At 36.0% G+C, this 13,185-nt stretch overlaps 1 protein-coding gene across 1 annotated transcript in view; it reads left to right on the top strand.

Moving 5' to 3' along the window:
• The window catches only part of LOC126458405 (peroxidase-like), a 139,143-nt gene extending 126,324 nt beyond the window's left edge, over positions 1–12,819 (top strand). The window contains exon 13 of the mRNA XM_050095423.1: positions 12,347–12,819. Within this exon, the coding sequence (XP_049951380.1) occupies positions 12,347–12,437 (91 nt within the window). The 3' untranslated portion in view covers positions 12,438–12,819. The remainder of the gene's footprint in view (positions 1–12,346) is intronic.
• The last annotated feature ends 366 nt before the right edge of the window (positions 12,820–13,185 follow it).

The raw sequence follows: 13,185 nt of genomic DNA, 5'->3' as shown, positions 1-13,185 counted from the left end.
TGTATTCCTTTTTGCCTGCTTCATTTATTGCATTTTTATATTTTCTCCTTTCATCAGTTAAATTCAATATTTCTTCTGTTACCCAAGGATTTCTAATAGCCCTCGTCTTTTTGCCTACTTGATCCTCTGCTGCCTTCACTACTTCATCCCTCAAAGCTACCCATTCTTCTTCTACTGTATTTCTTTCCCTCATTCCTATTGATTGTTCCCTTATGCTCACCCTGAAACTCTGTACAACCTCTGGTTTAGTCAGTTTATCCAGGTCCCATCTCCTTAAATTCCCACCTTTCTGCAGTTTCTTCAGTTTTAATCTACAGTTCATAACCAATAGATTGTGGTCAGAGTCCACATCTGCCCCAGGAAATGTTTTACAATTTAAAACCTGGTTCCTAAATCTCTGTCTCACCATTATATAATCTATCTGATACCTTCTAGCATCTCCAGGGTTTTCTATGTATACAACCTTCTTTCATGATTTTTGAACTAGGTGTTAGCTATGATTAAGTTTATGCTCTGTGCAAAATTCTACCAGTTGGCTTCCTCTTTCATTCCTTCCCCCCCCCCCCCCCAATTCATATTCACCTCCTACATTTCCTTCTCTCCCTTTTCCTGCTACAGAATTCCAGTCACCCATGACTATTAAATTTTCATTTTCATCGTCTCATATTAATAATAATAAAATAAATATATTGTGAAATAAAAAAGAAAATCTAAAAAATGTATAGTATGTCTTGTGATAAAAGACCTGGGTAGAACAACATGTTAGTAAATGCAAATGACAAGTCTGGCAGACTTTGAAATTTCTCAGATTACCTTTTCTTTAGTTAAAATTGTTGGCTAAATACAAATATAACAAATTTAAGAAGAATCAAAACAAAATGTCAACGCAGTGTGGTGTGTTGAATGATAGTTAAAATGTGTACTGAAATATGTGTTAACAATAATTTTGGAATACAGCAGTAGTAAGAAACCTCATTCATGCCTCACCTATAAATTGTCCAGGGGTAGCAACTATTCAGAATGGAGCAAATACATAAAATGCATTGTAGAGATAATAAACTGGAAATTTCATTTGAGAAAATTCTGAAAAAGAGTGGTATGTCTTACCAGAAACAATATTTTCATGGAATCAGTTCTTGGTAATTACTTGAGCATTTGAAATATTTGCTGAAACAGCTGGTAGAATGAAGGGGATTCAAGAATCAAGAATTTTATTCACTACAGATCATTTTACAATAAAACTGGCTTTGTCATACAGGATGTAGTAGTACACACATAATAATAAAATTAACTAGTGTCAATACATTATAGTATGCATTTTAAGCATGGCAGTGTACCAAATTACACCATGATAGTTTCTAAAAGTTAATGCAATAAACTATACTAATATCTAATATAATATAGGATTGTATAGTATAGTATACCCTGTACATAGTGTATTGTATACACTATGCAGTTACACACAACTACCCACAGCACACAACAATATGTTTAAATGCAAACAACTTTTAAATGCTAATATCCTCCTCAGGCATCTCAATGAATTCTTCAGTGTCATGTGGTGCTACAGAAGAATGCTGAAGATTAGATGGATAGATCACATAACTAATGAGGAGGTATTGAATAGAATTGGGGAGAAGAGGAGTTTGTGGCACAACTTGACTAGAAGAAGGGATCGGTTGGTAGGACATGTTCTGAGGCATCAAGGGATCACCAATTTACTATTGGAGGGCAGAGTGGAGGGTAAAAATCGTAGAGGGAGACCAAGAGTTGAATACACTAAGCAGATTCAGAAGGATGTAGGCTGCAGTACGTACTGGGAGATGAAGAAGCTTGCACAGGATAGAGTAGCATGGAGAGCTGCATCAAACCAGTCTCAGGACTGAAGACCACAACAACAACAACATATAATGGATGATCTGACAACCAGCTGTACCATTTAACTTTTTTAAAAAAATTATATCCATAGACTGGACATGAATTGGCAGTTTATTGAACATTTTGAGTGGGATTACTTTGTGGGAATTTTCTGTTCCTGCTAATCTGTGGCACGGTATGTCTAAATTACTCTTAGCTCTAGTGTTGTGTTCATTTATTTCCCCTCTGGCAATAAATTATGAAATATTATTTTTAATATAGAGTACAAACACATAAATGTATATATTTATAATTTGTGAGTATTCTGAGTCTGGAAAAAAGAGGACAAAAGAGCTCCCTGTGACCTCTTTTACATATTATGCGCAAGACTTCTTTGAAGATGTTCTTGATGTGAGGGGAGTGCCTCCATATAATGAGACCATGTGAAATATGTGACTAGAATAGCCCAAAGTATTCCAGGCTCACTACCTCCCTTAGTTTCCACATAAGGTACGCTACCCGATTTTTTCACATAGTGATTGACATGTTCATCCCAATAGTGTTTTGAGTCAGTGTGAATACCTAAGAGTTTTCTGACTTATTGCCTACTTCATTTGATATTCCCATTAAAAGTTGTTGGGTTTTATCAGGAATGCACTGGAGCTTATTGGCTGCAGACCTGTTCAGGGCCTTATCAAATGCTTCTTTTGTTACACTATTCAGTTCACTATTCAGATCTGAAATTTTCTGATGTGAGTAGTTTTGTATCATCAGCATAACATATGACAGGGTGGGCTATCTTATTAGGTAAATCATTGATAGCTACAATGAAGAAGAAAGGTCTAAGGATGGACCCTAGTTGTACACCTGTGCTGATTTCCATCATGGAAGAATTTACATTTCTGACTGAAACAAATTGTTTTTGGTTACTTAAATAAGAACTTATCACAGTCCAAGTGCTCCATCTCACCCCATAAAACTCTAGTTTCCTCAATAGTATGTCAACAGGAATGCAGTTGAAAGCTTCGCTTAGGTCACATAATACCAATGATACCATGTTATTGTTTTCAAAAGCTGTTAAGGTTCGCTCAATGATTTCCACGATGGCCCCTGTTGTGTTTCTCCCCTTCTGAAAGCCAAACTGATTGCTACATATAGGAAAATGTGTTTTTCAAAGAATCTGCTTATTTGTGTGTGTGTGTGTATAGTGCCTAAAATATCTTTGAGAATATTGGAACAATGGAGACAGGTCCATAGCTTTGGGGATGATGTTTCTCCCCTTTTTTTAAAAACTGGGACAACTTTTGATACCTTGAGTGCATCCAGAAAAACTCCAAATTCCACACATTTATTAAAAATAAAAGCTGATGGTTTGGCGATTGAGTGTATTGTCTTTTTAATTATGTTATTCAATAACCAATAACAGCCCATACTTTTAGAACATGAAAATTTGGATACAGCTTTTATAACATCAGCAGGTTAACAGGCAGTGGTGTTCCAACAAGGTCCATTGCAGATTAATTGGTTGCTTTAATACTGTTACTTATTTCTTTAACTGAGTTTAAAAAGTACTGATTTAATTCCTCAGGTTCAAGCAGAGCTGTTTCTGTGCATTTTGGTTTATTCTCTTGTTTTATTATTTGCCATGCTGCCTTGCATTTATTGTGAGCTCTTTCTATACAGTTTTCCACTGCTACTCGCTTTTTTGCCAGGAGAAGTTTAGCTTTGCAGAATTTTTTGCATTTCAGATGTGATGTATGAATGTTCACTCTCTGTTCTGCCCCTTGGTTAGCGGCTTGCTCATGCATCTGGTATAGCATATGCATGTTTCATCTAATTTCTGATAGCTCTTCTGCAAACAAGTTCAGACTTTTCTTCTTCATTTCACTTGGCTACCTCTTTTTTTTTTTTTTTTTACTGGTGAGCAAGAATACCACAAATCTGTCCAAGATTGACAGTTATATATAAAGTCCCAATCTGCACTTTCAAATCTATCAACAAACATACTTATGTACTTTACCTTTTGCCCTTGTACCATTACTATTTCAGGTTCTTCCTTTATTATTATTATTATTATCATTATTACCTTTATTACCAATTCTACATCATTCACCAGCCACAGCTGGACAGACAGCATCAAGATACAACATTATCAAAATACATGAATACAACTCTACTATGATAGTAATTTAATACTACAAGACATATTTAAGTTATAAATTAGATTACAATAATGTCACAACTATAAAATAGGTACAAGTACATAATGAAATAAAATATAACTGTTGCTGTTGGAGTCATGGAACAGAGCTGCAGCTCAAGTAAACACTATGCTATTACTACACAAAATAGTAGTTTTAAACTGCTCCCATGGTAGAGACTGAATATGAACAGGGAGAGCATTAAACAATTTTAGGGCCACCATTGGAAAGCTGTTTTGTGTCTTTGTTAATCGACACCTTGGCAGGTCGATACTGTCTTTGTTGCAAGTGCTGTATTTGTGGACTTCATTTCTCTTTCTGTAAATATCATGGTTTCTCTTGATGTGGAAGAGGCATTTCTATATATACTGTCTGTAAACAGTCAGAATTCCTTCAATTTTAACTGGTTGCCTTTTACAGAGTGTAAGGAGTAGTGGCTCATGATCTGCAAGTCCACTTCCTGCAAATCTGACTGTAAAATCTTCCCTATGGAAATTCACAACAATATTGTCTATCCAGGCATTCTTATGTGTGGCACAGTTATTTGTATAATAGAGGTATGATGATCTTAGCATATTGAAGAATGTCCTAGTGACTAGCCTGCGAGTGTTTGGTGATGAGAATGGTATTATAATGAAACTAGAATGCAGATACTTGTGGTCTGTAAATGAGAATCTATGAAGGAAGGTAAAACAGTAATTTTCTTGTGAAACATTGTTAATGGAATTGGAGAAATGATATTTCCACGTTTTATGTTAATCATCTTTAATGGTCCCATACTGCATTTCATGAAAACATTGTTCATCCTTCGTTTTCTTCTGTTTTCCACATTTTGATTGTTTTGGTTCCTTGTAATACTTTATTCCAGACATATATTTAAAAGAAACTTCTTCATGATTAATGGAAAATCTCATATAAAGATGTGAAACAAATACTAACAAAGAGATAGAGGGGCTGGCCAGTACTCACCTCAGCTCAGTACATCCGATAGATACACAAAAAACAGAACCAAAAATTTACGTTCCTAGCTTTCGAAACAAATGTTCCTTGATCAGGGAGGAGAGAGGGGAAAGAAAGGGAAGAAGGGAAAGTAGATTCAGTTACTCACAACCCAGGTTATGAAGCAACAGGGAAAGGAAAACAGGGAGGGTAGCAAGGATGGAGGCATGGTTGTCAGAGGGAAGCCAAAGATATTCTACTGTAAGTACTTACAGTAGAATATCTTTGGCTTCCCTCTGACAACCATGCCTCCATCCTTGCTACCCTCAAAGGAACTTCTTCCTTCTTCATAGATCAGTGTGTGTCACCAGATAATTTTTTGTGCTGAAGAAAGCCCTCCTCTCACTTCAAGCCACAAACTTCTAATATTCTCCTTTCTTCAGCCATGTTGGTTAATATTGCTTCCTGTCCAGCTGAATTAATTTGCTGTTCCTTATGCATGACACCCAATGCTGACATTTAACAAACTGTTTTTCTCTCTTCTGCACCTAATCAACACTAGTGATTGTATTTTGATTTTTGTTACGCAACAATCTTTACTAAACAATCCATTACATACTTTACTTTTCTTATGTGGAAGTGTTATTAAGGCAGAAAAATCTAACTAGCTCATTTTTGTGTTCTAGTATCTAAAGCTTCAGTAGAATCAATAAAAGACCGGACTGATAGGCAATATATACCAGGTTGGCAAACCTTTGTACATCAGTGTGCCATTTTTTCCAGAGAAATGTTTAATACGGCCATGGCATGCCATAAACTAATTATAGAACTAACCTTTGATAGAGCATATTACTCTTTTCTTCTTGCATATTTCCTGCCTGTTTAGACATGTGATATTGCCTGAATATTTGCATAATTTAAAATTTGATAGCACTTAGAAATTTGGGTGCTGCTGGTAAATGGAATAAAAAACTAAGTACTTCCGAGTCAGTACTGTTTATTTGCAGGCAGAAATAGAACCTTCATAAAGCAATCACAAAAAAATACTTACAGTTCATCTAAATGAAAGAAAAATTAGTGTGATTTCTGCTGCTGCAAATTCAACATCAAGTAATTTATATTTGTTGCATACTTTGCAACTTTAAATAGAATGCAGGCTGAACTCAAGTCATCTGACAAATGGTTTCTTAGCAGTTCTTTAATGTTATTCATTTAGGAAAATAGTGACTCATAGGCATAGGCAATGAAAATATTGTCAAGATAGCAAATGCCAGGTTCTTTAGACAGTTATAAGTATCTGGAATTTAATTCGACATTTCCATAATTTTATTGTTGGCATTTCTGCTCATTTTCCCTGATAGTCTTTCTGATTCATTTACTTCCAATTCTTTTATTGCTTGGATAAATTTTTGAATTGATATTGAACTAGACTGGGAATCAGTCAGTTGCGTTTCAATTTCTTCAATTTCAAAGCAATCAAATTAGAAAATTTCAGTTTATCCAGTGAAGTCACATCTGAATACATAATAAATTTTAGTGTCTCTCAATGAAAATTCTTTGATTGAAGAATGTATTACTGAGGAAAATTCCTCAGTGACCTTGCCCTGGTCTGACTTTTTGTGCAAATCCAAATTATTTGTAAATTTTTCAAATTTGGGACATACTGTAGCTTTTGTAAACAATATTGTCATGTTGTGAGGTAGACAAACCAGAGACTGCATTTTATTGACAGAACACTTAGAAGATGGAACAGGTCTACTGAAGATATTGCCTACACAATGCTTGTCTAGTCTCTTCTGGAGACTTGTTGCACATTGTGGAATCTGCATCATAAAGGATTGCCAGAGGACATCAATAAAGTTCAAAGAAGGGCAGCTCATTTTGTATTATTGCAGAACAGGGGAGGGAGTACCACAGATATGATATAGGAATTGGGGTGTAAATCATTAAACCAAAGACATTTTTGTTGTGGTAGGATGTTTTTATAAAATTCCAGTCACCAACTTACTCCTCCGAATGTGAAAATATTTCTTCGGTGCCCACTTACATATTGAGAAATGTTCATTGCAGTAAAATAAGAGAAATTAGAGTTTGCATGGAAAGATATGTGTTCGTTTTGCCTGTGCACTGTTTGAGAGAAGAATGGTAGAGAAATAACTTGAAAGTGGTTCAGTGAACCCTCTGCCAGGCACCTGAATTGCAGAGTAGTATGTGGATGTAGATTAAAATATAAGAGTTTAGCCTCAAAAGCATGTATGAGATCTGTTGTAACAATAACTGTTTTTTTTGTGCCTTGAAATTGCAGAGTAGTATGTAGATGTAGATTAAAATATAAGAGTTTAGCCTCAAAAGCATGCATGAGCTCTGTTGTAACAATAACTGTTTTGTTTGTGCCTTGAAGCTTTATGTTATTGAAATGCTGGCACACATCTGTAAAAACAGTCAATTTTTTAGCCATGTAACATCCATTAACTGTGAATGTTACACAATTTTTCCCTCATTTTGTTAAAACAGCTCAATTTCTTCCAAGCAGTCCACACATCTTTGAAGTATGTTGCCACCATCGAACCAGCAAACACTGTTATACAAGGGGTGTTGAATAAGAAATGCAACACTTTTTTTTCTGGAAGCAGTTCCAATACACTATAGTATTCCCCAGTCTCTTGGCTATAAAACACTATTTTTCAACATAATCTCTGTTCAATGTGACAGTCATACACCACCTTACTGGGAGGGCTTGTATGCCCACATTGTGCCACTCTACTGGTTGATGTTGGAGCCAACATCTTGCTGCATCAATAAAATCCCCGTCATCCGCATACTGCTTCCCACAGAGTGCATGAAGTCATTTCTTGAATTTCCGTAGGTAGTATTGTACAGTTCAGAGTTGATTGTTGTGCCATGAGGGAGGACATCAAACAGAACAACCCATTCAAAGTCCCAGAAGACTTTACTGAAGGTGCAGCTTTGAACTTCTTCAGAGGAGGAGATTGTTGTGTTGTTTCAAGTTTAAAGTGACAAAACCATGTTTCATGGCCTGTGGCAATTTTCAACAAAAATCTGTCATGATCAGCCTCATAACAGCATATGAAATTAATTTCTTTTGGTCTAGTTTGACAAAGAGAGTTGTGATTTGTTTCATAGTGCCATTTTACAGATGATGTGCTAGAACATAACACAAACACTGCTTTATTCCAGTTATTATTTAATGATGATCAGTCTCATAATGAAAAATCACATTGCTGTTGTTTTTTATAACACCATCAGCTTCATTGATTCAAATGTATTTGACCACCTAGGAAACCAGAAAACTAACAGGAACAAAACTATCACCAAACTGTTTCCTATTACCGTACTTACAATGAATCAGTTCATTTTGAGATACGGTTCCATGCTGCACTGAAATATTTTTCACTAGTCACATCTGAGGCAGACACACAAGACATTCTTCTTGCTAAATTATATAGCTTGGGACAGAGACTGTCATTACCCTTTCACCCCTCAAGCAGATCACAGTCTTTATACTATCAATTCAGATTAAATACATGTCAATCTCATTGGTAGATTGAAAATGAAATGGCACATGGTCTAGTCACTCCCAAAACAAATTCATTTTTTTGGTTGCTAAGAACAACCAACATTCTCTCAATGGTCGTAAATAAATATTCACACGTATCACAAAAACTGAGTAAGATATTATTACCACATTGTAATTTTGTTCTAGCTTATCAAGAACTGAGATTTCATTACAAATTTGATCCATAGTATTAAATGTCTCATTTCTGTCAGATACAGATATCATTTGCAATAATCAAAAGTGCAATGACAGAAATGTTACTATTCTGTGCAATGTCCAAAAATTTTGACTTTGGGTAGGGTTGGGTTGTTTTGGGGGAAGAGACCAAACAGCAAGGTCATTGGTCTCATCGGATGAGGGAAGGACGGGGAAGGAAGTCAGCCATGCCCTTTCAAAGGAACCATCCCGTTATTTTCCTGGAGCGATTTAGGGAAATCACAGAAAACCTAAATCAAGATGGCTGGACGCGGGATTGAACTGTCATTCTCCCGAATGCGAGTCCAGTGTGCTAACCACTGTGCCACCTTGCTCTGTGATTTTGACTTTCTCATCTGTGATACAGAGACAGCGATATTTCAGCACTTGTAGCATCTGCAGTTAACAGACAATAATACAATAGTTGTAATATACTGGCTGGATAATGCTGGACATCATACCCATCTCTGTTTTATCAGCTTGTCTTTCATTATTTCATGGTACTGTAGTAGGGTGAGGCAAAATGTAGGAGATATCTACATGTCCCAATTCTGAACTGATGTTTAGAATTTCCTGGCATAACATTCAAAATCCTACATATAATATTAATCTAAAAGGGACAAAAATCTATAGCATACATTTCCAAGCATCTTTCTAATTACTGTAGTTTTCACTGAAATTGGTAATGCTTCAAAAATTATATGTTGTTGTGTTCTGCAGACATGTGCTTCGGATGTGTGGTGACAGATCTGTAAGACAGGAGTGCAGAGCACTTGCCACAGAACATGTAACTGATATCCTTGTTAGTCACTAATGAAAGTATCTCCTAAACATTTTACAACCACCATCCATTGCACTGAGAATGTAGTCTTCTGAATCAAATTTCACTTCCAAACTCTGCTTCCTCTCATGTTCTCACACAATGATCCTAAAGCAGGTGGCTGAGTGGCACTCAGTTAACTATAGTAGAGTGCTGGGCAATTTGAGCACTGGATACTCAAACTACCGTATTTACTCGAATCTAAGCCGCACCTGAAAAATGAGACTCGAAATAAAGGAAAAAAAATTTTCCCTAATCTAAGCTGCACCTGAAATTTGAGACTCAAAATTCAAGGGGAGAGAAAAGTTTTAGGCCGCACCTCCAAATCGAAACAAAGTTGGTCCATTGTAATATGAGACACAATTTAGGTCGAATGAAAGACGATACAGCTACAGTAGTTTGGTTTGAGTCGTAATCTTAGCAGTTAAGCTTTACCAGGTAGCCATTGCTATACGTCAGGCGGTCCGTCCATATTTATACGGATACCCTTCCTTTTTCACGTGCTTCCTCTGGTTTGAATCGATTGCTTATTTTGCTTTGATCTGATAAGTGCCATTTTCTTTGTTATAGGTGTTTACGTCACTCTAAGCTGAAAATGCATTACTGTACTGCGTCATGCATTGTTTGTCGCATTCTGATAGTGCGTGTTTACGGCGTGTTGCCGCTCGCGGCATGGCTCAAAAAAAAAAATGGCTCTGAGCACTATGGGACTCAACTGCTGAGGTCATTAGTCCCCTAGAACTTAGAACTAGTTAAACCTAACTAACCTAAGGACATCACAAACATCCATGCCCGAGGCAGGACTTGAACCTGCGACCGTAGCGGTCTTGTGGTTCCAGACTGCAGCGCCTTTAACCGGACGGCCACTTCGGCCGGCTCTCGCGGCATGGCTTACTTTTGTGCGCACTACCGCCGCTTTTTTTTTTTTTTAAAAAAGGGAGAAGAATCATCTCATTAGCGAAACAATGGCAAGAGACTGCTATTTGTTGTTACCAACACTGCTGCTTTCTTTGATAATGATTAACAAGAACCAAATAATAGACTGCGAATGATAGAACAGGTTCTGAACGAGAGTTAGGCGCAAATTTTTCTCCGTTTAAAAATCTTTGCGGCCGCTTCTTTAGTACATCAAATTCTGTACTGAAATTAGTCATCTTAGATTTAAAAATCTAGTGAGTTGCCGTGCTTCATTTGACTGTATCAGTATTAGGCATAAGAATAATACGAATATAAACATGACACGATATGTATATTCTTCCGCGTTTGCTGTTGTCTCACTCTAGTTTCGTAGTTTATTAGGCAGACAGGATTTAAATGAGATAGCAGCAAACACGAAAGAATACATAGCAAAATGTTTATATTCGTATTATTCTTATGGTGAAGAGAATACTGCATGTGATTCACATTTCATCAGGTTCCTATTAGCAACCATCTCCTCTCACAGGTAGGAAAAAATTCAGAATGTAGAGTTGGCCATATTGACAAACATCCCTAACAGTTTTGCTAGTCAGATTTTCGTAGTACATTGAAATTCTGCTACTATCGAAGATGAACAATACGGAATTTGGTTTTACTTCATTGGATAATGTATGAAAATGCAGTGGTCGAAACTTGTCTTCCACCTTTTTTTTTTTTTTTTTTTTTTTTTTTTTCCACTGGCGCAGAGGTTTTGGCGCCAGTATTTATCTCTGTACCTACAGAGAATGCCTGTGTAGTGCTACATATATTTGACGGCAGAAGTTAGTTGTGGTGGCACCTACCAACATTTTTCAGAACTTCTGCTTGCTTTGCACTCGATTCTAAGCCGCAGGCGGTTTTTTGGATTACAAAAACCGGAAAAAAAGTGCGGCTTAGATTTGAGTAAATACGGTAGCAACAAGAAAATAGAATGCAGTTACTGCCTGTCACCAAAGTGGCTGTATTGACATCTGCTGGACTTCAGCAGAACTAGCAGCACCAAGCAATTAAAGTGAAAATAAATTCTCCATGCAGACATCTAACTTGTTGGTTCCTTCCAAATCAAGAGAACAGCAAAGCACACCTGATATGACTTATAATAAGCCTCTCAGGGTTGTAACACATATCATACATACATCACATGTGTGGGGGCAGAATTTCTTGTCATGATCATCAGCCTTACTCCCAAAATAAAGGCAGCAGACTCTCTTTACAACAGGACTACAGAGATAACAAAGTGAATTTGTGCTATTTACACAGGAATCAGACACTTCTTTAGAATTGACACAAAATACGAACCTTCATAAACACAGAAAACAAGCAGTCATTTCCAGCAATTGCTGTCAGGCCTCTGAATTCAGATATGCATATTGGGTCTCACATGATGCATTGTGATTCTATAGGAATTATTTGTACACAATTCAATTGCTGTTCGGCAATTACATCTGCAGAATAATAAAATTCATAGCATCATAACCAATATGCAGTGATTTCAGGGGTTTTTATCAATAGAGAGCAGTGTGTCACAAGAAAACAGAACAAATAGGAACAAAATTTATTTTATTTTCAAATTTCTTTGTAAACTAAATGTTGTTGACCAGTGTTACCTTTTTCATTAGGACAATGGTGGAATTTTTATATTCAGCTCAGTTCAGAAATTAACAGTTTTTACTGTTAACAGTACTAACACAATTTCTCTTAGAGACTAACAAAATTCTTATCATTAATACTGACACCTTAAATAGAACTGCTCAATGATTGGCGTAATTTTATTTATTTATTTTTGCCTACTTGTTTCAGGAACCCTCTGGTACATTGCCATGAAATACCTAAAGTTGATTTATCTGCATGGAAGGACAACACATCTGGATATGTGGAAGAAGCATGGTAGTTGGGTTACAGAATATCTGTATTTTAATTAATAAAATTCCAAACATATTAAATTTATGTATAAAATATTTGTCTGTCAGATATTACAGATAAGAACAAAAATGTCTCTTGAACCAACTGTACACACATATATCCATCAAATAACATCATAAAAGGAATCTTTGTAGTGTGTAGTACACATAACTGCTTAACTGACTCAAAAGCCACTTTGACACTATACATCACTTACCATTTTAATGAATACAGTCTACTTCCTGTATAGGCCTACTCAGCGGCCATCTTGAACACAACATCATGTGATTAATCCTGGCATCAGTGTGGTACATGCAATGGCAGTGTTGTTTTATGATTAGAAAATTAATTAGATATAAGATGCACATGAAATGGGACGGTAGTCTGTAGAAATATGCCATTTTGAAATGATTGTAACTTGTATTGTAAAAGCATAAAACAAGACTAAACATTTATTGAAGGTATTTAATTGATTTTGCATTCATTCCACCATATAAATGATATTGACACATGATTGTACTTCCTCTTTTGTGGTGATTAATTTCCTGGTCTGTTACAGGAATGAGATTACATAAAATTAATGGTAAATTTACATTCTATTTGAAGATGCTGTATGTTTTAATCATCAGACTAAAGTTCTGGAGTTTTGAAGGAATATATAATACATCAACAAAATAATAGCATCTCAAAACTTTTAACAAACAAGTCCATTACATTTAATGTGATGATTAGTTTTC

Source organism: Schistocerca serialis, chromosome 1, assembly GCF_023864345.2.
Source record: "Schistocerca serialis cubense isolate TAMUIC-IGC-003099 chromosome 1, iqSchSeri2.2, whole genome shotgun sequence".
NCBI classification, from domain to species: domain Eukaryota; kingdom Metazoa; phylum Arthropoda; class Insecta; order Orthoptera; family Acrididae; genus Schistocerca; species Schistocerca serialis.
The sequence above is the reverse complement of the archived record's forward strand: the minus strand, read 5'-3'. Positions and strand labels throughout refer to the sequence as shown.